The sequence below is a fragment of the Hippopotamus amphibius genome, chromosome 16 (genome assembly GCF_030028045.1).
Source record: "Hippopotamus amphibius kiboko isolate mHipAmp2 chromosome 16, mHipAmp2.hap2, whole genome shotgun sequence".
Classification (NCBI taxonomy): domain Eukaryota; kingdom Metazoa; phylum Chordata; class Mammalia; order Artiodactyla; family Hippopotamidae; genus Hippopotamus; species Hippopotamus amphibius.
In genome coordinates, this window is record NC_080201.1 from 58,775,983 (window position 1) to 58,801,744 (window position 25,762).

Consider the following 25,762-nt stretch of genomic DNA (forward strand, 5'->3'; position numbering starts at 1 on the left):
CAATGAGAAGCCCCCAATAGCAGCAATTAGAGGAAGCCCGCGCATAGCAATAAAGACACAACGCGGCCAAAAATAAAATAAATAAATAAATTAATTAATTAATTTTAAAAAAAGTGAGGCAGGATTCTTGAGGTCATGCCCTCCTCTGCCTGTAGCCCCTGAATGGAGTAGACGTTTGCCTGACAAATGAATGAATGAATGAATGAAGAATCCCTGCCTCCTGCACCTGGAGCCCTTCCCCACCTATTTCCCCTGCGAGTCCTACTCCCGGCACTGCCCTCCCCCTAGGCTGACCCAGGGTGGCTCCTTCCTGGTTTAGAGCAGCCCTGCATCCTCTCGCTGCCCTGCTGCTCCCATCTACCAAAGGAGAAGTCAGAATAGATGTCTTCCAGGCATTTGCAGTTCCCAGCTTCCTCTTTTACTCATCTGTGGATTGTCATTGCCCTCTTCTCCCCCAGAAGCTTCCTGTTGGGGCTTCCTTCCCAGAGAGGCAGGCAGGCTCAGAAACTGGACAGTTTTGGGAACTCCTCGCCCCTTGGACGTGGAGATGCCGCTGCTGCTGCTGCTGCTGCCTCTGCTATGGGCTGGTGAGTGGGTGGCGGGGAGAGGGGGGTCCTAGCCGGGATGGAGCTGAGGCTGGAGCTGAGCCTCTGTGTCCCCCCAGGGTCCCTGCAGAAGGATCCACGGTACCAGCTGCAAGTGCAGGAATCGGTGACAGTGCAGGAGGGTCTGTGCCTCCTCGTGCCTTGCACCGTCTCCTACCCCCAGCTCGGCTGGACCAACTCTACGTCCATTTATGGTGAATGGGTTCGGAAAGTAGATAGGTCCCAAAAGAATGTTGTCATGGCCACAAACAACCCAGCCATGGGAGTTAAAAAGAAGAGAAAAGTGCCATTCCACCTCCCCAGGGACCCCTGGGCCAACAACTGCTCCCTGGGCATCGCGGATGCCCAGATGCGGGACAGTGGAAACTATTATTTTCAGCTGATGAGAGAAGATGATGTGAAACACAGTTACAAAAATAACCTGCTCACTGTGCATGTGACAGGTATGGAATGGTCCCCAGGAACAGACAACAGGGATGGGTGGGAAGGATGGACCTCCCTGCCCCGCCATCTCTAAGGGGGACAGTGGGGCATGGTCAGATCAGGGCTGGGCACACCCAAGCGTCTCCTGTGAGGTCTGGCCTCTCCCTCTCTCCTCTCCAGAGCTGAAATGGACCCCTGATATCTACATCAAGGAGCCCCTAGAGTCCGGCTCCAGCAGCCATGTGACGTGCTCCATGCCAAGGGCCTGTGACTGGGCCACGCCTCCCACCATCTCCTGGATGGGGACCGCCCTCCGCCCCCCAGGACTGGATTCCAAGGGGGCCTTTAACTCCTCGGAAATCCTGCTCACCCCCCGCCCTCAGGACCACGGCACCAACCTCACGTGCCAGGTGACCTTCCGCAGGGCTGGCGTGAGCAGAAACACAACTGTAACCCTCAACGTGTCCTGTGAGTGCTGGGCCAGGATGGCGGGATGCCTGCGGGGCAGGGAACGGGCACTGGTGACCCAGAGGCCAGGGGCTGGGAGGGGCTGCAGGAAGGAGGTAGGCCCTGTTCTGCTTTGCTTCCAGTTCTGTGCCTCCTTGGGGTGGGTGTCCTGGGGGTGGCGGGCGGGGAAGGGCCAGCTCTGACTCTCTTCCTCACTGCGTCCCTCTGCCCTAGACGCCCCCCAGAACCTGATGGTCAGCATCTCCCAAGGAAATGGCACAGGTAGGAAGACAGGGCCGTGGGGATACACCGGGTTTGCAGAGATGGGAGAGCCCCCATTCACTTCTAGACAGATTGCTTTTACCTACTATTCATTCCGTGCAATGACAGTTTGGCAAGCATATCCAAATTATGGGGAAACGCAGCAAAATGAACACCCGGGTACTCTCTGGGTAAGAACTAGAACAGCACCCCTACTTTTTGGAGCACCCGATTTTAGCCCCTTTCTTCTGGCCTCAGAGAAAGCGACTACACTGAACTTTATGTGATTCCTCTTTCTGTTGATTTCATTTTATTTATTTGGCCGGATCGCGGCATGTGGGACCTTAGTTTTCCGGCCAGGGATGGACCCTGTGCCCCCTGCAGTGAAAGCACGGAGTCCTAACCATTGGACTACCAGGGAATTCCCATCGTTTTACTTTATTTATTAATTATTTATTTAGTTATTTATTGTCTGTGTTGTTTCTTTGCCGCTGTGCTCGGGCTTTCTGTAGTTGTGGAGAGTGGGGGCTACTCTTCCTTGCGGCTTCTCATTGCTATGGCTTCTCTTGTTGCAGAGTAGAGGCTCTAGGCCCTCGGGCTTCAGTAGTTGTGGCTCTTGGGGTCTAGAGCTCAGGCTCAGTAGTTGTGGCACATGGGCTTAGTTGCTTTGTGGCATGTGGGATCTTCCTGGCCCAGGACTCGAACCCACGTTCCCTGCATAGGCAGGCGGATTCTTAACCACTGTGCCACCAGGGAAGCCTGGATACCATATTTTTAAAAGCTTTATGTGAATAGGACTAAAACATATGTGTTCCTGTCTGACTTTTTATTTTACTTTTAGTTGAAATTAAATTCACATAACATGAAATTAGCCATTTTATTTTTTTATTTATGCCACACCGCATAGCAAGTGAGATCCTAGTTTCCCGACCAGAGATCAAACCCATGGCCCCTGCCGTGGGAGTGTGGAATCTCAACCACTGGGACCAGCAGGGAATTCCCTATTTATTTATTTAGTCCATGCAGCTTGCAGAATCTTAGTTCCCTGACCTGGGATTGAACCTGGGCTAAGGCAGTGAAAGTGCAGAGTCCTAACCATTGGACTGCCAGGGAATTCCCTCCCTTTATTTATTTATTTATTTTTAAATTTAGTTTTATTTTTTAAACTTTTGGCTGCATTGGGTCTCTTCCTTGTGGCGCATGGACTTCTCTCTAGTTGTGGCGTGAGGGTTTTCTCTCTCTAGTTGTGGCACATGGGCTCTGTAGTTCTGGGGCATGAGGACTCTCTAGTTGAGGCACGCAAGCTTAGTTGCCCTGTGGCTTGTGGGATCTTAGTTCCGAGACCAGGGATGGAACCTGGGACCCTACATTTACCGCTGGACCACCAGGGAAGTCCCTTCCTCCCTTTATTTTTTAACTGAAGTAGAGTTGATTTACAGTGTTGTGTTAGTTTCAGGTGTACAGCAAAGTGATTCAGTTATGCATATATACATATATATTCCTTTTCAGATTCTTTTCCATTATAGGTTATTACAGGATATTGAATACAGTTAAAATTAGCCATTTTATTTTATTTTATTTTTGCCGTGTTGTGGGGCTTGTGGGATCTTAGTTCCCTGACCAGGACTCGGACCTGAGCCCTCAGCAGTGAAAGCGCTGAGTCCTAACCACTGGACAGCCTGGGAATTCCTAAAATGAGCCATTTTGAAGGGAACAATTTGGTGGCATTGAGGACATTCACAGTGTGGCGCAACCACCACCTCAATCGCATCCCAAAACTTTCCCATCACCCAGAAAGACCCATACCTATTAAGTAGTCATGTCCTTTTTAAAAAAAATTTTTTTTAAAAATTTATTTTGCTGTGCCAGGCCTTAGTTGTGACATGCGGGCTCTTAGTTGCTGCATGTGGGATCAAGGATGGAACCCGGGCCCCCTGCATTGGGAGCACAGAGTTGTAACCACTGGACCACCAGGGAAGTCCCTCAGGGATGTATATTTTCAATGCCACTAGATGAGGCTATGACAGACCAGCTCTGGAGGGGACACATGAGAAGCAGGCAATGAATGTTGCCTTTGACAAGAGGAATTTGTTACCTGGGGAGTCAGTGTGAGAGGGAGACTTCACTCTGGACACCTATTCCGTCCTCTGTGAATTTTAGAATTCGAGATGTGAACACCCTATTTATCCTGAGATGACCAGGGCAAAGGAGGTGAGGAGGTAGAGACCAGGTCCTGAAGAACCTCGAGGGATCTGGGACTTGAATTGTGGATACTTGAACGAGGGGTGGTGAGCTGCTCAGGAAGGAAGGAGAGAAACGTGGACGAGGACAGATGCCTCAAAGAAGTTAAGGGGCAACTCCAGTATCCAGTGGACGGATGAACAAAAGGTAGTCTATTCAGACAATGGATGAGATTCAGCCATGACAAGGAATGAGGCACTGATACACATAGATGAACCTTGGAAACGTCATGCTGAGGGGGAAAAGCAGGATATTCACTGGCCATGTCCAGAAGAGACAAATCCATAGGGACAGAAAGTAGTGATTGCTTAGGGCTGGGGTGATGGGAGGATTGGGGGAGATGGCTGAGGGGTGCGGAGTATTTTGCGAGGTCATGAAAATGTTCTGAAACTGATTGTGGTGATGGTTATTGTGTGACTTTTAAGTGGTATGTACATGGAGTTGTATGGAATGTGAATTATATCTCAATAAAGCTGCTTAAAAAACTACTTATGGGGGTGCTTCCCTGGTGGTGCAGTGGTTAAGAATCTGCCTGCCAATGCAGGGGACACCAGTTCCATCCCTGGTCCGGGAAGATCCCACATACCACGGAGCAACTAAGCCTGTGCACCACAACTACTGAGCTTGCGCTCTAGAGCCTGCTACTGAGCCCACGTGCCACAACTACTGAAGCCTGCATGCCTAGAGCCCATGCTCCACAACAAAAGAAGCCACCGCAATGAGAAGCCCGCGCACTGCAATGAAGAGTAACCCCCTCTTGCCACAACTAGAGAAAACCCCGCAGAGCAACAAAGACCCAACACAGCCAAAATAAAAATAAAAATAAAATAAAATAATAAAACAAAAAATACTTGTGGGATCCTTTCTCAACTTTAAATAAATAAAATAGAGAGGAGAGAGAAATAGAAACAGGGCTTCATAGCCTGGGCTCAGCGTTCTCTCTCTCTCTTTTTTTCTGTCTCTCTCTGTGTCTCTATATGTCTCTGTCTCTCTCCCTCCAGAGCTGAAACACCTGGGGAACGGCTCATCTCTTCCTGTCCTGGAAGGAGAATCTCTGCGCCTGCTCTGTGTCACCGACAGCAACCCCCCGGCCACACTGAGCTGGGCCTGGGGCAACCAGACCCTGAGCCCCTCACATCCCTCAAACCCCGGGGTCCTGCAGCTGCCCCGGGTGGGGCTGGGCCATGAAGGCGAATTCGCCTGCCAAGCTCAGTACCCTCAGGGCTCCCTGCGGGTCTCCGTGCATCTCTCTGTGCAGAGTGAGCTTCGAGGAGGGAAAACACCCGGGGAGGGGACGCTCAGGTCTAGGGGAGGGGAGAGGCACGCTGACCCTTCTGCTCCCTCCCTACAGCCCCCCCGCAGCTGCTGGGACCCGCCTGCTCCCAGGAGGGTGAGGGTCTGCACTGCAGCTGCTCCTCCCGAGCCCAGCCGGCCCCCTCCCTGCGCTGGCGGCTGGGGGAGGGGCTGCTGGAGGGGCAGCTCAGCAACGCCTCCTTCAAGGTCACCTCCAGCTCGTCTGGGCCCTGGGCCAACAGCTCCCTGAGCCTCAGCGAGGGGCTCCGCTCCGGCCTCAGACTCAGCTGCGAGGCTCAGAACGTCCACGGGGCCCAGAGCGCCACCGTCCTACTGCTGCCAGGTCAGGGGGCTGGTTGGGGACAGAGGCTTAGGCAGAAAGGAGACTCCACCCTAGAGAAGATGGAGCTTTTGGGGAGAGGGACTTGGAGGGGAGGGGGGGAGAGGCAGGGGTGGGGGCAGAGTCCTGTTCTTCGGCTGATTGGGGGCTGAAGACACAGGAGAGCTCAAGTTCTCTGGGAGGAAGGGGCACAGGGTCCTGGGACTTGGCGGGGAGTCACCCTACACCCCGGTCATCTGCAGGGAAGCCCAGACTTGGAGGAGAATTCATTCTGGGGGCTGTTGGGGGAGCTGGTGTCGCTGGCCTGCTCAGTCTCTGTTTTTGCCTCTTCTTCTTCACGTGAGTGACGTCTCTGGGGGGCGCGGGAGGGCGAGTGCAGGGGGCAGGGAGGGGTCCAAGCCCTGGAACCCCAGGCAGCCCCTGCTGGAGGAATCTAGATGGTGCAGAGCTTTGGAGAACTGGCTCTTGGGTCAGGAAATCAGAGCAGGGTCTGTCCCCACCCCTCCATCCCAGCCGTTTGTGAAGGGTGCCCATTCTCATCATGAAGGTCATAAGACGAGGCACGTCCCCCACCTCCTGGCCTTGGTCAGCCCTTCTACCCTCTCTTTTTTTTTTTTTTTAATTTTTCTTATCTTTTGGCTGTGTCACACGGCACGTGGGATCTTAGTTCCCCCACCAGGGATCGAACCTGTGCCCCCTTCAGTGGAAATGCGGAGTCTTAACCACTGGACCACCAGGGATGTCCCAGCCCTTGTAGCCTCCTAAGCAGTTGCCCTCCAAGCTCTGAGGCAGCCAGGCTGCTGAAAGGTCCTGGCTTCCCCTTTCAGAGTGAAGACTTTCAGGAAGGCAGCAGGTGAGAAGGAGGAGCCCTCCATGCCGGGTCCCACCTCCCAGGTGAGTGATGAGCCCTCGGGATCCCGTCTGGCTGTCTCACCAGGATGGCCATGGCCACATTCCTCTCAGTGATTCAGATGATCATTGTGCCCCCACAATAGGCTTTTCCTCTTGGGCGCCATCAACACTCTCACCCAGCCGAGCGACCGGGGAGTCACTTTTCCCTTTGCTGTCTCCTCTCTCAGAGCCGAGGACCACCCGTTCATCTTACTGATTGCATTCAGTTCCAACTGGGCCCTCCCTACCCCCACCTCCTCCTTTCTCTCTGGGCCCCTGACCCACCTTCCCCCCCCACTTCCTACCTCTCCTCCTCAAGACAGGATGCCAGAAGGATCTCCCCAAAATAATTAGTGTCTACCATGAAGTTCAGGGGTCCCCAAGACACTCTCCGTTTCAATAACTCACCAGACAGACACAAAACTCACTGAAAGCTTTTGTACTCACGGTGATAGTTTATTACAGGACAAGGATAGAGATTCAAATCAGCTAAGGAAAAAGGCACGGGGGGCAGAGTCCAGGGGAGACCAGGCGTGAGTGTCTAGTTGCCTCTTTCAGTGGAGTTGAGCAGAAAGTGCTTAATTCTCCCAGAAATGATCAATAATGTGTGATAACATGCATGGGCTATTGCCAGACAGGGAAGCACACCTGAGCCTTCGTATCCAGAGTTGCCCTCCCCCCCGCCTATTTTTTTGTTGTTGTTGTACTGCATGGCTTGTGGGATCTTAGTTCCTTGACCAGGGATGGAACCTGTGCCCCTGCCGTGGAAGCGTGGCGCCCTAACCACTGGACTGCCAGGGGATGCCTCCACATTCAGCGTTTTTATTGGGAGTTGGTCACGTTGGCGTGGCTGACTACCCACATGGCTGAACTTAGTGTCCAGTCCCTGCAGAGGTGTGATACTGTGTGACCCAAGGCCCCTACCATCTGTCACATTGTTACATAGACCATCTAGCGTGGGCCAAGGTCCAGGTGAACAAAGACATTCTTATCAGGCAAGACATTTCAAGGGCTTAGAGGTTCCCTCCCAGGTGCTGGGGCAAAGGGTCAGATTTTCTTTGGACAGGGTTAACCCTTTCTGGCACAACAAGATCCTTTGATTTTAGGGTTCAGAATGCAATTGGGTGATTGCGTTTGCCTGAACCTCTGAAATGTTGAGTGGTCCCTGAAGGGCCATCCAGGTCTGAGCAAATCCCTGTCCTTCTCACACCATCCATCCCATTCTTGTCCCATCTTAATTTGCAATTAGATAGTAATATAATTGACTATTGCTTTAATGTCTGCCCCCCCACCCCCACCCCCCGCAAGCTGCAGCAGGTCAGGAATAGTGTCTTCTTTGTTTCTCACTGGATATCCAGATCCTGGCACCAGGGGGAGCTGATCCAGGAGGTAGCACTGGAGTCAGAAAGATCTAGCGTAAATCTTGGCCCTACCAATGACTGAATGTGTGATTTGCGGATATTTACTTAGCTTCAATTTCTCCACCTGATAAGTAGGGATAATAGGGTCTCCCATGTAGATTGTCGTGAGGAATCTAGGAGACTGGCAACTGATTACCAAGGGCCAGGCATTACTACTCTCAAGTATTTGTTTGAATGAATGAATGAATGAATGTAGGCGGCCCAGCCAATGTCTGGAAAGAATAGAAGACAGACTGAATGTTCAGTTTTCCGGTTCACCTGTGGACCCTCCTTGCTCTCTTCCAGCCCCTGTTATCCTAATATGACCCCCTTCTTCCCCCTCCACTCAGGGTTATCAGCATGAGTGTCCTCCAGGCAGCCCCCTGGACCTCCCACCCCCAGGGGTGGCCAGCCCCACCTCTGGGGAGGAACAGGAGCTCCATTATGCCTCCCTCAATCTCCACGTGCTGGGGCCCTGGGAGCCTCAGCACCAGGAGGCCACCAGTACCACTGAATATGCTGAGATCAAGATCTGTAAATGACGACCGCCCGCTCCGGTGACCTCTAGCTGGAGGGCCCAGGGCTTCTCCAGAAAGGGAGACATCAGGGACAATTCCTGAGAGAATAGTTTTCCATGTACACAGGGCTACCAATGAGTGTCTGGGAGTTCTGCTGGTGGGATGATGGGCAGAACTGGGCTCAAATTTCAGCCCTGTCACCAATGACAAATGTGAGTCTGAGCAAGTCACTTTCCTTCTCGGTCTCCCGCTCTGTAAAATGGACACAATAAACCTAACTCACAGGGTTGTCGTGGGGTGTCAAGGCAGTAATTAATGTAAAGTGTGCCACAGGAGTGAACGTGCAGAGGGCATCATGCCCAAGGTCAAACCTTGTCCTATGGCAGCCCACCTGGGATAAGGGTCTGGCATCCTGGCCCAAATGGGGACCACTTTGCAGGGCTGTCTAGCTCCAGAACTCTCCGAAGGCTCGGCCGAGGCTGTTGTTGGGCTGCATGGCATCCCTCTGCCCCACCTGCCCCCTTCCCCTCCCCTCCACTGGGACCCACTCCTGGGGCACTTCCTCGTGAACACACTGCATACTGGTGTCTCTCTGACCTTGCTTCCTTGAAACCCAACTTGTGTATTTTCTCAGACAAAAAAAACATTCACCGATTATCTGAAATAAATGACAGGGGACCTCTTTAATTCTGTGTCCTTGATATTTGGGTTCTCCTTAAGAGTTTCTTCTTTTTTGCAGAACTGGCTTACAAAATTCCTTGCAGTTCCAGTCTGTGTCCATTTACATTGTAATATAGTTTTTACAGGGGTCACATCCACCTGATTTTGTTCTTGTTTCCATTGTGTCCACTGAAAATTTTCCATTGTTTCCATTCACGAAGAAACACTCTCAACAGCAGCATTAGGAGCCAAGATAGGGAATATGTTTTGGCATAAAGTTAACAGCTTCACGCTGGTAACTGCTCTTCAAATTGGAGGTGTTGAAACACGTAATTCCATCTTTTGTGGCACATTTTGCTTTGCCATTTTTCAGGAGTATGTTGCATCTCTTGATCAATGACTTTTAAATATCTATGTGGTTGCGCTGAGTCTTAGTTGCAGTATGAGGGCTCTTTTTTTTAATTTTTTTTTTTTTAAATTTATTTTTATTATTTTTTTATTTTTATGATGGCTCTTTAGTTGTGGCTCTAGGGCCCCTTAGTTGTGGCTCTAGGGCCCCTTAGTTGCGGCTCACAGCCTCCTTAGTTGTGGCATGCAAACTCTTAGTTGCAGCATGCAAGCGGGATCTAGTTCCCTGACCAGGGATCGAACCCAGGCCCTCTGCACCACCAGGGAAGTCCCCAGTCAATGACCTTTAAAAATGGTGTCCACCAAAAAAAGAGAACATTGCTGTCTCTTTTCACCCCCTTCCTCAACGTGACACAAGGTGGTTCCATGTGTTCTCCTGCTGGCAGAGTATTTGATGACATCTGTGTAAAAGAATCACATTCTCTAAGGGACGGAATCTTTTTGAAAAGATCATCATGGAAATGCCACAATAATTAGCCACTTCAAGTCAGAATTTCCTCTCTTAGACACTGAAAACAAACCGATGGTTACCAAAGGGGGAAGGAGGCAGGGAGGGATAAATTAGGCGTTTGGAGTTAACAGATACACACTGCTATATATAAAAATGATAAACAACAAGGACCTTCTGCATAGCACAGGGAACCATACTCAATATCTTGTAATAACCTATAATGGAAAAGAATCTGAAACAGAATATATATATATAGATATGTGTAACTGAATCATTTTGCTGTCTACCTGAAACTAACACAACATTGTAAATCGACTATATTTCCATTAAAAAATAATTTATTTTCCTGTTTGAAGTTATGTCTCTTTTAAGAGTATCCTTGACATTTAAAGAAATTTTCCATCAATTCTTTCTTTAACACATTCAAGAAGTTCTTGTAACAGAGCACTTAACACTGTTTTCTGTTTTTTTTTAATTTGCAAAATCGTATTGCTAAACAGATACCGGAAATTACAAGTAAGCAATAAAATAGGCTCCCCCCTCCATGGATTATTTTAAAAGTCAAGAATTTGGGGGCTTCCTAGGTGGCGCAGTGGTTAAGAATCTGCCTGCCAATGCAGGGGACATGGGTTCAATCCCTGCTCCAGGAAGATACCACATGCCGCAGAGCAACTAAGCCGGTGAGCCACAACTATTGAGCCCGTGTGCTGCAACTACTGAAGTCCACGCGCCTAGAGCCTATGCTCTGCAACAGAAGAAGCCACGGCAATGAGGAGCCCGCGCATCACAACGAAGAGTAGCCCCCACTCACCGCAACTAAAGAAAGCCCGCGCACAGCAATAAAAGACCCAACACAGTCAATAAAATAAATAAATTTATTAAAAAAAAAAAGAATTTGGGGGAGCTTTTTCTCCAGAATGAAAGTATAGTTGCAGGACTCCAAACAAACTGAGGATTTTTCTTGACTTCATAAACTGAATGTCACTGGGCTTTTGAATGAGAGAGAACTGAAGAATACCGAGTGGGAACAGATCATAAAAAGCCTTTAATCCCTCAGTTCAAACAGTACAAAGCCTAAGTAAGAAAACAACTTCCTTCAGTGTCAATAGAAAGGACATCAGATGCTGTTTGAGCAGCATTAGGTAGAAGACGGTCAGGGCAGCCGAGGCCTCCCGTGGAATCGTTCACGTTGTGTGTCCACTTTGAATCAAACATCCATCAAAATTTTTATTTGTAGGGACTTCCCTGGTGGCACAGTGGTTAAGAATCCACCTGCCAATGCAGGGCACACAGGTTCGAGCCCTGGGCTGGGAAGATCCCACATGCCGAGAAGCAACTGAGCCCTTGTGCCACAGTTACTGAGCCTGTGCTTTAGAGCCTGAGATCCACAACTACTGAAGCCCACATGCCTAGAGCCTGTGCTTCACAAGAGAAGCCACCGCAATAAGAAGCCCGTGCACTGCAACGAATAGTAGCCCCTGCTCTCCGCAACCAGAGAAAGCCCGTGCAGCAACAAAGACCCAACACAGCCAAAAATAAACAAACCATAAAAAGAAAAAAAAAAAGGTATTCTTGTTTAAAAAAACTTTTTTGTATTTGTAGACTTTCCACCAAAGCGGTAAAAATTTCCCCATTAACTTCCAACTTGGTGTTAAAAATAAGACAACAGGGGTCTTCTCTGGTGGTCCAGTGGTTAAGAATCTGCCTTCCAATGCAGGGGATGTGGGTTCGATCCCTGGTTGGGGAAATAAGATCCCACATGCCATGGGGCAACTAAGCCCGTGCGCTGCAACTAGAGAGAAGCCAGAGAAGCCCACGTGCCGCAACTAAGACCCAACACGGCAAAAACTTAAAATTAAATTAAATTAAAAAAAAGACTACGGGCCCCAAATGGAGTGTCTTACGCTAAACCCCACGTCACCAAACCGAGACTCCATGACAGCATCGGCTTTCCCGGAAATGGCATCTTAAACCATGAATCAGGAGTCGTCTGGTCAGAACTAGTTAAGCAATCTGCCTGGCAGACCCCTGCCATCCCCTAAAGGAAAGAAGCTTTGCAATAAGCAGCCTGCTTTTTTTTTGCCCAGTAGAACTGTCTTGTTTTTGCTTCCTTCCGCCTCTAAAAGTCTTCTGTTTTGTGCAGATCTTTCTGTCTGCTTGATGGGAGGCCGCCCGATTCAGGAATCAGTGAACAGAGCCAATAAGATCTTGAAAAGGTAGTCAGCTGAATTTTGTTTTTTAACCTCTGTAAGAAAGGCTCTGCAAACATTTGCTATTGTTTCTGAGGTCTCATCCGGAAGGGATTTTATTTGCAACAGCCTTAGAAGCAAGCAGTTTTCACAAGAAAAATATTTCACAAGTGAAGGGAAATGATTTGTCCGGGGGCCCCTCTTGGAGACGAAACCCCACACCTTGTTAGGGAACCATTGACCAAAACCACCTGCCTTGGCCAAGCATGATAATCACCGCTAGCATGAGTTGTCTCACCACAGGAGGTCCTGATTAGAGACATGGTGCTGAAACTAACCCGGAGACTTCGGTAGGGGCCAAAGGAAAGGGGGAGATGCCAGCCTGTGGTATGTCCTGCCAACCTCCCAGAAATCCTCACACTAGAATCCATCTTGGCTGAGAGATGGGTGCACCACCAGGAAGGACCCTGAGTCAGAGTGATTGACCAGAGACAACCCGGAAGCTAACCCCATCACCATAAAACCCGAGACTGCAAGCCGAGCCAGGTGGCAGAGCGGTTCTCCTGGGTTCCCTCACCTGCTGCTCTCTGCCTGGGCGCCCCTTCCCGATAAAGTCTCTTGCTTTGTCAGCACTAATGTCTCCTTGGACAATTCATTTCTTTTCTTTTTTTTAAATACTTTTTTCTTTTTAAAAAAATTTATTTATTTATTTAATTGGCTGCGTTGGGTCTTCATTGCTGTGTGCGGGCTTTCTCTAGTTGTGGCGAGTGGGGGCTACTCTTCATTGTGGTGTGCAGGCTTCTCGTTGCCGTGGCTTCTCTTGTTGCAGAGCATGGGCCCTAGGAGCATGGGCTTCAGTAGTTGTGGCATGTGGGCTCAGCAGTTGTGGCTCACGAGCTCTACAGCGCAGGCTCCGTAGCTGTGGCGCATGGGCTTAGTTGCTCACAGCATGTGGGATCTTCCTGGACCAGGGCTCAGACCCGTGTCCCCTGTATTGGCAGGCGGATTCTTAATCACTGCGCCACCAGGGAAGCCCTGGAAAATTCATTTCTGAGTGTTAGAGAAGAGCTCACTCTTGGGCACTGGAAGGAGTCCCCCTTCTGGTAACAACTTGAGTTTACTGAAGGCTCAGAGGTGCCCTGCAGTAAAAATTATTAAAAAAAAAACCCACCCCCAGCACCACAACTATCTGATTAACATTGAGCCAGGGTTTCATTTGGCTGCAGAGGTGGGATGGAGGCAACAGAGGACAGGCTCCAGCCACTGCTGGCCGCATGGTGGCCTGTGGGTCACTTCCACTCCCCTGAGCCCTGTGATTCTCATCTAATGCTGATGACAACACCCTCCTCTTTCAGAGGTTGGGGGATGAGCTGCCGAAACCTGGGCTCTGGAGACAGATTAAAGCCAGCTCAGAGACAGAGGGAAGTGGTCCACGCTCTCGCTGCTCTGCCCGGTTGTGGGATTCTCCCGTTGTCTGAGCAGCACTGGGCCCTGCTGGCTTTGCTGGCTCAGAGAGGAGGGTGGAGGACAGGGGGCTGCAGGACCTCAGGGCTGCAATGACCAAGGGCACCGAGGACAGGAGGACGGGAGGGGCAGGCGTTGACTGTGACCGTCCCTCTTGCCTGATCTGAGGCCCTGAAGGGTGGCTGACATCCTCTTCTTTTGTGGACTTGCAAACACAGAGAGGCTGTATGTGGGAGATTTTCTGATAGGTTTTCTCTCTCACTGAGGAATACCTCCTGGAAAGGGTTATACATACTTCCTTTCAGCCAGGAAATGATCATCCATCTGCTAATCTCCTTTCCTCTCCTGACCAGGGAGAGAATCAGGGCATCTCAGGGAAGTTTCTCCCCTCATCTGGCCTCTGATTCTCCTCATCCCAGAGCAGGGTGGATGATTTCAGATATCCAAGGCCAAATGCAGGGAGGCGTGTTTATCTCCTCCTCCTTCTTAATCCCTCCCAGTCTAATTATCTGCCACGTGCTGCTGGCCAGCCTGACTCTGAAATCTCTCCCCAGGCCCTCCCTTCCTCCAGCTACCATCCTACAGCTTCTTCCCTGGTCTCTCTGTGCCCAGGCTCTCCCCAAAGGTGCCCTCCCGTCACGAGGCCCCTCTCTCTCCATCACAGCCTGTGCTTTGTCTTCAGAGTGCTGACCACAACCCAAAGTCGTCTCCTTTAATACCATTTCCTTCCACTTGACCGTAGGCTCCATCAGCTCAAGAACCTTGGCACGTATGTCTGATGCATAGGGACCCTCTGAGCAGCATGGTACCTGTCATACAGCAGGTACTCAAGAAATGCCTACTCAATATTTGTTGAATAAAAGGAAGGATGAATGTATGGAAGAGAAGAGGGGTAAGTGGATGGGAGAATGAGTAGTAAATGAATGGATGGATGAAAGGGTGAATGGATGGAGAGATGGATGGAGGGATGGACAGACAAGTACATGGATGGATGGATGGAGGGATGGATGGAGGGATGGATAAGAGAACGAATGGATGGATGAGTGTCTGCTGGAAAGTGTGGATAGATGTATAAAAGAGTGGATGGTTGGGTGAAAGGTTGAAGGGATGGATGGAAAAAATGAGCTAGATTTTTCCAAAAGGAAATTCTTTGGCAGACATTTGACTCTCCAAGCTCCAATGAAACAATTTATTGTCAAAGCGCAGTGGTGCCAATGGCAGCATCCCCACTGAGGGGACCAACCCAACCCCTGTCTGTGAATTGGGGGTCTTCTCCTTCCAAAACCCCAGGGGCTGGCGGGAGACAACGGCTGAAAGGAGGGACAGTCGAAAGGAGGGAGTTCACAGTATCTGGAGCCTAACTTCTGGGTTCTCTGAGGCTGATCTAGACGGATGAGCAATTTCACTTCAAGAAGTGGCAGGAATGCACATTTGAGGGATCTTTCTAGATGTTTATCTGTGATTCTACAGCAGGCCTTGAGTCACATGTCTCCTTTTTGTTTTTCCTATTTCAAACTGCAGGCTGAAAGTTCTAGAAGACAATAAAAATGGCTGTCAGTGTCATTCATTCAAAGAGCACCCTTTAAGCACCTACTGTGTGATAGGGGCTTTCAACTTTCTAGAGACTGGAGATACCACCACAGACAAGAGGAACAAGAAGGCTTTGCTGAGCTTACAATCTGGAGGAGAGGGATGGAAACATGACAGGTTAAACACAAGCTTCCCTCCAGAAGAGGACAAGGGCTGTGCAGAGAACAGGAGATGTGATAAAGTAGGAGGTGAGGAGGCACCTCACTGGGGCAATCAGGGGAAGCCTTGAGATCTGAGAAGGTGGTGATGAGGAGCTGGTTGTGCAAAAAGGGAAAAATCATCACAGACCATGGGAATGGCAAGTGCAAAGGTCCTGAGGTAGGACTGAGCTTGGCCTGGCCTAGAATCTGAGGGGAGGCTGGGCAATCGGACCAAGATGGGGGCAAGATGATCCTCAAGTTACTCCAAAGTCCCGGGGCTCCTTAAGGAGCATCTCCTCATTTAGTTCCTAACCAGAGGGAATTCCCTGGTGGTCCAGCGGTCAGGACTCAGCCACTTTGACTGCTGAGGGCCCGGGTTCAATCTCTCGTCAGGGAACTAAGATCCTGCAAGCTGCACAGCTGTGGCCACAAAAAAAAAAAAAGAAAAAAACAAGTTCCTAACCAAGGGACAGACCTGCCTCTGAGTAAGTTGTACCCAGATAGTAAGCAGACTGGAAACTGTAATGATCCTGAAAGGGGGGCATTCGGTTTGTTTTTAAATTTCCATGGTACCCATAATGTTCATTGCAGCAGTATTTACAATAGCCAGGACATGGAAGCAACCTAAATGCCCATCAACAGATGAATGGATAAAGGAGATGTGGCATATATATATGATGGAATATTACTCAGCCATAAAAAGGAATGAAATGGAGCTCTGTGTAATGAGGTGGATAGACCTAGAGTCTGTCATACAGAGTGAAATAAGTCAGAAAGAGAAAAACAAATACTGTATGCTAACTCATATATACGGAATCTAAAAAAAAAAATGGTACTGATGAACCCAGTGACAGGGCAAGAATAAAGATGCAGATGCAGAGAATGGACTGGAGGACACGGGGTTGCAGGGGTGGGGGCGAAGGGGAAGCTGAGACGAAGTGAGAGAGTAGCATAGACATATTTACACTAGCAACTGTAAAGTAGATAGCTAGTGGGAAGTTGCTGTATAACAAAGGGAGATCAACTTGATGATGGGTGATGCCTTAGAGGGCCGGGACAGGGAATGTGGGAGGGAGTCGTGGGAGGGAGGGGATATGGGGATATATGTATAAATACAGCTGATTCACTTTGGTGTACCTCAAAAGCTGATGCCAGAGAGTAAAGCAATTATATTCCAATAAAGAGCTTAAAAGAAAATTTCCATGGTACCTGGTGGACGAGGAGGTCCTGTAAGACAGGCCAGCATCAGCAGGAAGGCTGGACCCGCCCACTCGGTAAATGTGGGTGTAGTGAGCCAGGCCAGCGACGTGAGCGGGAAACATGGAGATGCAGAAACAGACTCGACCCGGCCCTCAAGGAGCTCACTGCCAGGAGGTGACTATGACAAAAGACCACACTCTGGGGGATCCCGGGCCAGGGTGGAGGCAGAGCCCTGGAGGAGTCGGACTACAAGGGAACTTAGCAACCGCCTGGAGGGACAGGGTTGGGGGGAGGGAGGGCTGTGGGAGGACCCAGAGGTCTCTCGGCACAGCTGGGGGTGGGGGGACAGAGACTAGGAGGGGGGCAAGCCGGGTGAGGAGGCCACACCTTCACTTTTAGAGAGTGTCTGTGGTTAAAGTGGGAAGCCTGGTAGGCTACTGAACAAACGAACAAACAAACAACCTGGCATTTTTTTCAGCGCTCTGTGCCCAGCTGCTGTGTGAAGAGCTGGACAGACCTGCTAAGCTTTGAATCCAGCCAGATGTATGAGAGAAATGACAACCCCATGGACAGCCGAGGGCCTAGGGGAAGCTTCTCAGAACGCACACATGCTGTCTCACCAAAATGAACCGTCAAGTGAACTGCGTTTAAGTTTGACCTTCCACAAATGCCCGTGTGCGCTCACTCAGTGCTAAGGGGAGTGTAAGCGAGTGAGTATTGCCCACACGGAGAGCAACAGGCTTATCTCCTTCAGAAGAAACCCACCCACAGGCCTGTGTGCACACGGGCGTTCAAGGTGCTTTGTCGGGAAAACAAAACCCCGGGAAACCAAGCAAACACCCAGCCACTGGTTATAAAGAGCATCCTTCACCTCTACAATGCAAGAGCTGCAAGGCTGTGGGGGAGGGAACCAAATGGTATCAACTGCCCTCCTCCTTTGTCCCAATGAATGGCCATCCAAGCTCAGTGGAACAACAACAAAAAAGGCAAAAGGACCAATACAGCCCCTTTTGTAAGGATCTGGAATGTTTTTGTGAAATGTGTTGGTCTACGTGTTGTGTTGTGTAGTCTTTCTAGTCCCTGGGCATTAGCTCCCCCGATTTCCTGTATGTGTATGCTTACCATAGTCAAATATTACTGTCATCTCACACACACACACACACACACACACACACACACACACGGGCAAGGTGAAGCACAGGACACAGAGCCAGCGTGTTGTGGTAGGGAAGAGATGGGGGGGTGACCCAAAGGAAAGCAGAGGCTGAATGTGGATGGGTAGAGGGATGGAGGGATGGCAAAAGGGACAGAGAAAGATGGAGAGAGACTGACAACATCTCAGTGCTAACTTTCAGGCCCTGAATCCAGTCACACCTAAAGCTTCGCCCTCAGAATTTTCTAGTGACAAGAGCCAATCAATCGCCCTTCTCCTTAAAGCCAGTTTGAGTCAAGCTGCTGCAACCTGTGATGCTCAGGGGCTGGAAGGTTCAAGAACCCTGTGGAAAAAGCCAGCAGCTCACTGGGAAGTTGGCCCCTGGGGTATAAACATCAAATGGCATCAGTGGAAACAGTGGTGGGAGCCAGGGAGAGGGTTAAGCCTCACAAACTCTTCCCACCGGAACCCACCTGGAGGTCCAAGGGGTCATAGGCCGACACCCGCAGATCCCGCAGCAGGGCTTTCAGACTGTTCCTCAGCGCGGTGTAGGGTGGCTTCTCCTCATACCTGAGGGTCATCACCACCTTCAGGTACTCCTGTAGGGTCTCTGTGGTCAAGACATGGGACAGGATGAGGGGGGCCCCCAACCCAGAGCCCGGGGGCCCGTGCCCAGAGGGTCTCAACCATGGTGTCTGTTGGCTCAGTGCTTCCTCTGTGCCTGGCACGGTCACAGCCACTTAGATTATTTACTTATTTACCTATCTGTTTACCTGTCTATCTATTTATTTATTGGAAGGCGTCAAACACAAGCAGTGGGAGAGTGGTACCCGGAATAGCAGTGTACCCATCCCCCAGTCTCATCAGCTGCCAACTCCTGCCAAGCTCATTTCACCACAGTCCCTACTGCTGCCCCCTCCGTATTGTTTTAAAGCAAATCCCAGCTGATTATACGATTTTACCTCTAATTACTTGGTGTGTATCTCTAAAAATGGGGGCCAGCAAGCTCTAACTGTAAAGTTCCGGAGAGTAAATAATTTTTGGCTTTGCACGCGGGGAGTCTGTGTGACTAAGACTCAGCTCAGCTGTTCTCCCACAGAAGGCCCACGGAGGGCAGGAGGGCAGGAAGCCAGGAAGCCAGGAAGCCAGGAAGCCAGCGGCATGCCGTGCCCATACTGTACTTATGGGAGCTGCAGCTCGAACTTCAAACAAGTTTTACGTGTCACAAAATGTTCTCTTGATGTTTTTCCCCCAGGCATTTCAAAATGTAAAACAATTCTTAGGGGAATTCCCTGGTGGTCCAGTGCTTAAGACTCCGAGCTTTCACGGCAGCGGGCATGGGTTGGATCCCCGGTGGAGGAACTAAGATCCCGCAAGTCAGGGTGCATGGCCAAAAAAACCAAAAAAACAAAAATAACCAGTTCATTGGCTTACAAAACCAGGCTGGCTGCTCCAGGGACAGGGTTTAAAAGATAGAGGCCGCTTTAAAAGATAAAACCTCTTTTTGTTGTTTATCTTCCCCTAAATAGCACAATGCCATTATTACACTTTTTAAAAGTACCAGTTATGAAACTAATACAGTAATCATAATAGCTCCCACTTGAGGAATGTCTATCTCAGGCCGGGCTCTGAGCTCAAAAGCACGTTTAATTAGGGCTGCAGCAGAAGCTGAGGCAGTGCCCCTGGGCCCAGTTCTACGTTGAATTCTCAGGACAGACCTGGAGCTGGGGGCTATTATTGGCTCCATTTTAGACATGAGGAAGCTGAGGTTCAGAGAGGCTGGTAAACCTGAGGCTGAACTTCCTTCTGGCCCCGCCCACTCCAAGCCCTGCCCATTAAACTAACCATGGGGCTCTTTTTTTTTTTTTTTTTTGGCCACGCTGGTACAGCTTGTGGGATCTCAGTTCCTCAACCAGGGACTGAACCCGGGCCCTTGGCAGTGAAAGCCTGGCATCTTGACCGCTAGGCCACCAGGGAACTTCCAATGGGGCTCATTCTTACAGAGCAAAAACCTGATGCTGGAGGGGAGAGTGACTTGAGCAGCAGAGACATGATCTGAATCCAGGGATTTTAGGTAATTAAAAAATGAGCCCTTACAGAGCTGGAGGGGACAAACTATCCCTTTCTGGATGTCTTTCTGCCTCTTGTTTAGAGAGCAATGTAGATGTTCTATAGAAGAGACGCTGGGAAAAAACCACTCCCCCAAACAAAACAAAAAACAGCCTCTATCTCCAGTAAGAGGGATTGCCTTTAAAAATGATGGTTTACATGAAAAAAATCCTCAACATGGCTAATTATTAGAGAAATGCAAGTCAAAAACTACAATGAGGTATCGCCTCACTCCGGTCAGAACGGCTATCATCAAAAAGTCTACAAATAATAAATGCTGGAAAGGGTGTGGAGAAAAGGGAACACTCCTACCCTGTTGGTGGGAATACAAATTGGTGCAGCCATTATGGAGACCAGTATGAAGGTTCCTTAAAACACTGAAAATAGAGCTACCATACGAACCAGCAATCCCACTCCCGGGCATATATATGAAGAAACCTCTAACTCAAAAACATCCATGCCCCTCAATGTTCATAGCAGCATTGTTTACAGTACCAAGACATGGAAGCAAAACAAAACAAAACAGAAAGACATGGAAGCAACGTAAATGTCCATTGACACATGAATGGATAAAGAAGATGTGGTACATATACACAATGGAATATTACTCAGCCATAAAAAAGGATGAAATAATGCCATTTGCAGCAACATGGGTGAACCTAGAAATTATCATACTTAGTGAAGTCACACAGACTGACAAAGACATATGTCGTATGATATCACTTATATGTGGAATCTAAAAAAGAGGATACAAATGAAGTTATAAACAAAACAGAAAGAGGTATAATTAGAAATACATTTTATAATATCAAATATAAATATAAAATGTATTTCTAATTATAACCCATTACTCACATACACATATATGAGTATAAATGTGTATCACTGAAGTTAATGTCTCATAAGGCATTTCCTTAACTTCTGCAAGGCATTCATGGTTTTTTTTGTCTGTTTTCAGTTTTTAAAAATCTTGTTGTTTACCCATTAAACGGATTTCATGACTGACTAATGAGTCACAACTGCAGTTTTAACTGACGTTAAGTGTATTTTATCACAATTTAAAAAAATACCCATAAGATTCTACAAGTATTGACACAGAAAATCTCCAGGGTATCACATTCTTAAATGAAAAAAAGCAAGTCAGAGACCAATATACATAATATGATTCCATTAAAAAAAAAACCCCACACATTATGTGTACGTGGTTGCACCTGCGTGTGTGTGTGTTGCTATTATTATTGTTCAAACACACTTCTGAATTTGGGGAGAAGATTTCTGTTGTTCTACAAGAAGCACAAATCCATGTGCAATTTGGAAAATTCAAAGAAGGAACGTAGAGGGGTGTAAAGAGAGGCATCTCTGGGATGGGCCCGAGCCCCGGTCCCTCCACGGCCCCTGTCTACTCCCTCCCCTTGGGACATACCTGAGGGACTGATCCAGCGACTGCATTGTCCCACGAGGCCCGCCGGGTTGTCAAGAAACCTGACAGGAGAGAGGTACATGTGAGAGGCCTTTTGGGGAAGGACAGAAACCTTTTGGAACAGGACGTCTGGAAGAGTGCCCTAGTTCACGTTATTCATGGCAGTTATGCTCTACAGAGTTGCCTCGAACACTGAATGAGTGAATTCTCAACCAGGAGTTTAGGGGAAGCACAGCATTAGGTACTTGCAAGCTTCCAATAGCAACATTTTTACCAACTGATCAGTATATCGCCTGGTTTTACATGTATTTGTGCCTACAGACATCTTCTTTACCGTAATGTGGATTCGCTCACATGGATTTCCGGTCCATCCTTCACACCTGAAGGATGCTCACCTCACACATGTATTTCGTTGCACTTAGCACATCAGTACTACACTCGGGGGCCATTTTAAACAGCAAAATCCACCCCCCACCAAAAGCACAAAAGTGTGGAAAATGTGGCACTAAACAGACCGCGTGAAGGACACTTGTTCACAGTGTGAGCTGAGACAAGAAGGCAGAGTGTCGCCTTGTTTGACCTCGGCTGGGATCAGTGCATTGGGCGACTCAGAATTTTCTCCACTCTGCGTGTGTCTGAGCATGACCTTGAAAGCACCGTGAGTATGGATTTTGGGGTCACAAATACATTTTAGTGAAGAGGCCAATTCACAAATACAGAATCTGTGAATAATAAGGATTAACTATCTGTCTATCTACACACGTTTGTATATGTATACATATATAAACACACACACACACACACCCCTTGGACCACTCAAGAGAAATGAAAGTTGTGGGGGGAGGGATAAACTAGGAGATTGGGATTAACATATACACACTACTATATATAAAATAATCAACCAGGACCCACTGTATAGCACAGGGAACTCTACTCAATATTTTGTAATAACCTATAAGGGAAAAGAATCTGAAAAAGAATATGTATTCACATATATATATTCATATATATATAATTGAATCACTGTGCCGTATAATGAAACTAACATGATATTGTAAATTTACTGCAATAAAAAAAAAGTGAAAGTTCATCCACTCTCTTTGCTCCATCCTCAGAGTCCCAGCCTCCTGTACCCTCCTCTGGCCTGGACCACCGGGCTGGCTCCCCACTGTCCACCAAGTCATGGGGAGCTGTCCTTCCCCTCCCCTCCCATCCAGCCCAGAAGTCCCCAAGCCCCACCCTCCTGCTCCCCAACACTCTCTGCCCCATCCCCCACTCTGTCCATGGCTCTAAGCCAAGCTCAGGCCTCACCTTTTCTCCCTGGACCCCAGCCTACTTCCCAGCTTCCCACGCATCCCCTTCACGGCCCCAGAGGGTCTTTCTATGCCCAGAGTGGACCCTGCCCCTCCCTGCTCACAGCCCTCCTGGGGTTCCCCAGTGCCCTGGAGGGAAACCTTTGCCACCAAAGCCACCAGCCCCTGTGGCCTTGTCTCCCTGACTTCCTACCTCCCATCTCATGCTCCAGTCACACCAAACTCCTTCTGGTCCCCCAACCAGGTCACACATCCGCCCACATCTCCTGGCCTCTACGTGCTGCTCCTCTCCCCTTGGCAGCCCTTCCCCACCTTGATCCCCAGTAAGTGGCTGCTCTCTCTTCTGGACACGGCTTGAGGGCTGGTCCCCGGAAGCTTCCCCTGGACCCCTCCAGGCAGAAGAACCTGCACTCCCTGCACATAGGTCCATGGATGCCCTACAGCCACTGTCATACGTGCACAAGAAGGGCTGGGTCTGACCCTTGTCTTTCTCCGACAGCCTCAGGATGTATGTGGTGAATGACTGAGCGATCGAGTGACGGCAGAAAAGGGTTGTGCCAGCCTCAGGATGTTGTAAATTGCGTGAGCAATTCTCCCACCACAGGCTGTCACTGTCGGTGTCTGTAGGACCTCCCCGCCCAGCCACAGGCTTAAGAGCAGGGACCAACTCCACCTGGAGTCTGTGCTTTCCCAGCTGGGGGCTTTGCATACCAGAAAGCTTTGGGGAATCACATTGCCTCTCATCTTTCTTTCATTCGTTCATTCCGTCACGAACTAGACCTTGCAGAAAAATGACTACATGTTTGCTGAGTGAAAAATGCCATGCACACCAGTAAGACGTCCCAGAGGACAGGTTAGAATTGCAGAAAACGGGCATGTTGCAACACTGCCCCCTTGTGGGCCCTTTGGTTACTGCCTCGCGTCATCCGACAGAGGCTAGACTGGAGGGTCTAGGATCAGCCCCACAGCATCACCAACATTTCCCAGGGGAGCCTCTTCATGTTCCCGGCCCTCCCTCTGTGATCGTGGTTGGGACCTGGGGTTCTGGAAGGAACTGTTACTTTTTCTGAAATCACTGATATGAAAGTGATTACTAAGACCTATTTTATTTACTGTGCATCCGACTTGGTGAGGGCACAGCCTCTTAGTGAAGCACGTCACAGACACATTTGATTAAACTCTGTGAAGGGGAGGGTAGTAGAGAGGTGAAAAGGGAGTTACGATTGCTCTTCGGAGTTAGAGGAGGTAGCAGGAGGGAGGATTCAACCCAGCGGAGCCTCAGGAAACAGGTTCAGAATGAATGAACAGAGAATTCACATATGTGCTATCCTGTCTGCCTAGAAATCTCGCCTCCCCCTCGCCTGCCTGTGGAACTCCTCTGCTCTCTGCAGACCGGGTCAGGGATCTCTTGGGTAAGGGCTCCCAGTGGCCTGAGGCCAGGTCACGTGCCCCCCCTCTGTTCCCACAGCTCCCCCCGGGGCCGCCTCCACCCTCACAGGCAGTGCCTTCTTCCTGCCTGTGTGTCTCCTCCCAGCCTGGGAACCCCCAAGGCTGGGGCTGCATCTGCCTGACCTGTGCGCCCACACAGAAGCCCAGGCTGTGTATGAAAAGGTTCACACCCTCTTTCCTTAGTCATTCATCCATCCCACAACTATCTCATGAGCACCCACAGCCTGCCAAGTGCTATACTTCAAATAAGATAGTGACCAAGAGAGCTGACGTGGTCCCTGCCCTCACAGAAATTGGACTAAAGGTGGCACTGTGGAGGATTCTGCTACCTGTCGCCCAGTGTCACTCCTCCCCTTCAACGGCAGAATCCCAAGGGTTGGCAGCCACAGGCTGGAGACATTTCCCAGCCCCCACTGAAGCTTGGGGTGGTCACGTGACTGAGAGACATGTCATTTCCGGTCCTGCCCTCTAAAAGCAATGGGAGTCGGTGGCAACAGAGCTTGCACTCAGCATGAGGGAGGCCGAGGTGCCCCACCACCCTTGGTCTCCTACCTTCGGACTGCTAGTGAGAAGGAAGTAAACATCTACCTCTGAGCTACAGTGTTTCGGGGTCACCTTGTAAGAGCAGCTCAGCCTCATCGCTAACACAGCAGAGCGTGTCAAGGAGCAGTTCACAGGCTTCAGCCACACAATGTTTTAGCGGTTGGGTTGTGTGTTCCGATCACCTGTGTTACTAATTCTGAGCCTCGTTGTTTTCACCTGGCTTCATTGCAAAAATCAAAAACTACTGGAAAACTAGAAAAACAAGTGCAAAAAGGAATTCAGAAAATAGGGCAATGCGCTCATCATGTTCTGGCAGGTTCTGAGGCTGGCTTCCAATGCAGAGGTTGCCTGTGGAAGCCTGGGAGCTGAGGGCCACTCTTTCTCTGTCTCTTCCTCCTTCTGCAGAGATGTTGGGGCATATTAGCACCAAAGTGGGACCTCCTTGCCTCGCCACCCTTCTGGAGGCAATGCACCTGTCACCATCATCACGAGACCTGCCCTGGCCTTTATTTAAATGTTTATCATTTGTTTTGGTTGCACCGGGTCTTAGTTGCAGCACGCGGGATCTTTAGTTGAGGCACACGGGATCTTTAGTTGCAGCATGCAGACTCTTAGTTGCAGCATGCAGACTCTTAGTTGCAGCATGCATGCAGGATCTAGTTCCCCGACCAGGGATTGAACCCAGGCCCCCTGCATTGGAAGCGCGGAGCCTCACCCACTGGACCACCAGGGAAGTCCCTGCCCTGGCCTTTAAACCTAAAAAAGCAGGCACACCCACACCTGACAGCCCCCCGATGGATACCCAGGGCTCTGACCTGACAGCCCCCACCGTCTGACCTCTGACGTGCTGTGTGTTTCACTCTCTTTACTTTCTATATCCCCCATTAGAATGTGAGTTCCCTGAGGGCAGGGATGCTTGTCTTAGTTATCCTGTATCCCCAGGCCCTAGAACAGAACCTGGTGCATGGGAGGTGCTCAGTGAGTATCTGGTGAGTGGAGGATGACTGCATCCAAACACCACCAATCCACCTGTGATAAGCCTCCCATACTTGGGAGATATTAGCTTCCAGGTGAAAGGGCCTCCTCTGGAGTCAAATGGCCTGGGAGCACAGCTATGTGACCTGGGCTGATTACCTAAGCTCTCTGTGCCTCAGACCATGAGAGCACTTCACACAGAGTTCCTCTGAGGATGACACAGGGAAGCGCTGGGCGCAGTGCCTGGCGCAGGAAAGCACACAACAGATGTGAGGCTTG

General features: G+C 49.7%; 2 protein-coding genes across 6 annotated transcripts in view; one reads left to right on the forward strand and one right to left on the reverse strand.

The window, feature by feature from the left end:
- Positions 1 to 852: 852 nt before the first annotated feature.
- On the forward strand, positions 853 to 9,214 carry LOC130839192 (sialic acid-binding Ig-like lectin 5). Its single transcript, XM_057713134.1, has 8 exons — positions 853 to 1,048; positions 1,209 to 1,496; positions 1,710 to 1,757; positions 4,979 to 5,236; positions 5,329 to 5,613; positions 5,853 to 5,949; positions 6,438 to 6,504; positions 8,252 to 9,214. Exons 1-8 carry the CDS (start codon positions 865 to 867, stop codon positions 8,441 to 8,443), a joined length of 1,419 nt encoding a protein of 472 aa, XP_057569117.1. The 5' UTR covers positions 853 to 864; the 3' UTR covers positions 8,444 to 9,214.
- Positions 9,215 to 14,547: 5,333 nt separating this feature from the next.
- The window catches only part of VRK3 (VRK serine/threonine kinase 3), a 39,931-nt gene continuing 28,716 nt past the window's right edge, over positions 14,548 to 25,762 (reverse strand). For 3 of the 5 annotated variants that reach the window (XM_057713138.1, XM_057713137.1, XM_057713135.1), the window contains exons 13-15: positions 21,207 to 21,265; positions 18,148 to 18,284; positions 14,549 to 15,122 (exon numbers count right to left, since the gene is read on the reverse strand). In XM_057713138.1, the coding sequence (XP_057569121.1) occupies positions 15,102 to 15,122; positions 18,148 to 18,284; positions 21,207 to 21,265 (217 nt within the window). In that variant the 3' untranslated portion in view covers positions 14,549 to 15,101. Of the gene's footprint in view, positions 15,123 to 18,147; positions 18,285 to 21,206; positions 21,266 to 25,762 lie in introns of all 5 variants that reach the window. The other 2 variants (XM_057713140.1, XM_057713139.1) reach the window with 2 other exon arrangements.

What these genes read in the sequence shown, in the direction of transcription:
- LOC130839192 (XM_057713134.1), top strand. Translation starts at nt 865, where the DNA reads ATGGGAGTTAAAAAGAAGAGAAAAGTGCCATTCCACCTCCCCAGGGAC. An exon ending in CTCCCAAGGAAATGGCACAG is followed by an intron (nt 1,758 to 4,978) that starts GTAGGAAGACAG and finishes CTCTCCCTCCAG; the next exon opens with AGCTGAAACACCTGGGGAAC. An exon ending in TTTTGCCTCTTCTTCTTCAC is followed by an intron (nt 5,950 to 6,437) that starts GTGAGTGACGTC and finishes TTCCCCTTTCAG; the next exon opens with AGTGAAGACTTTCAGGAAGG.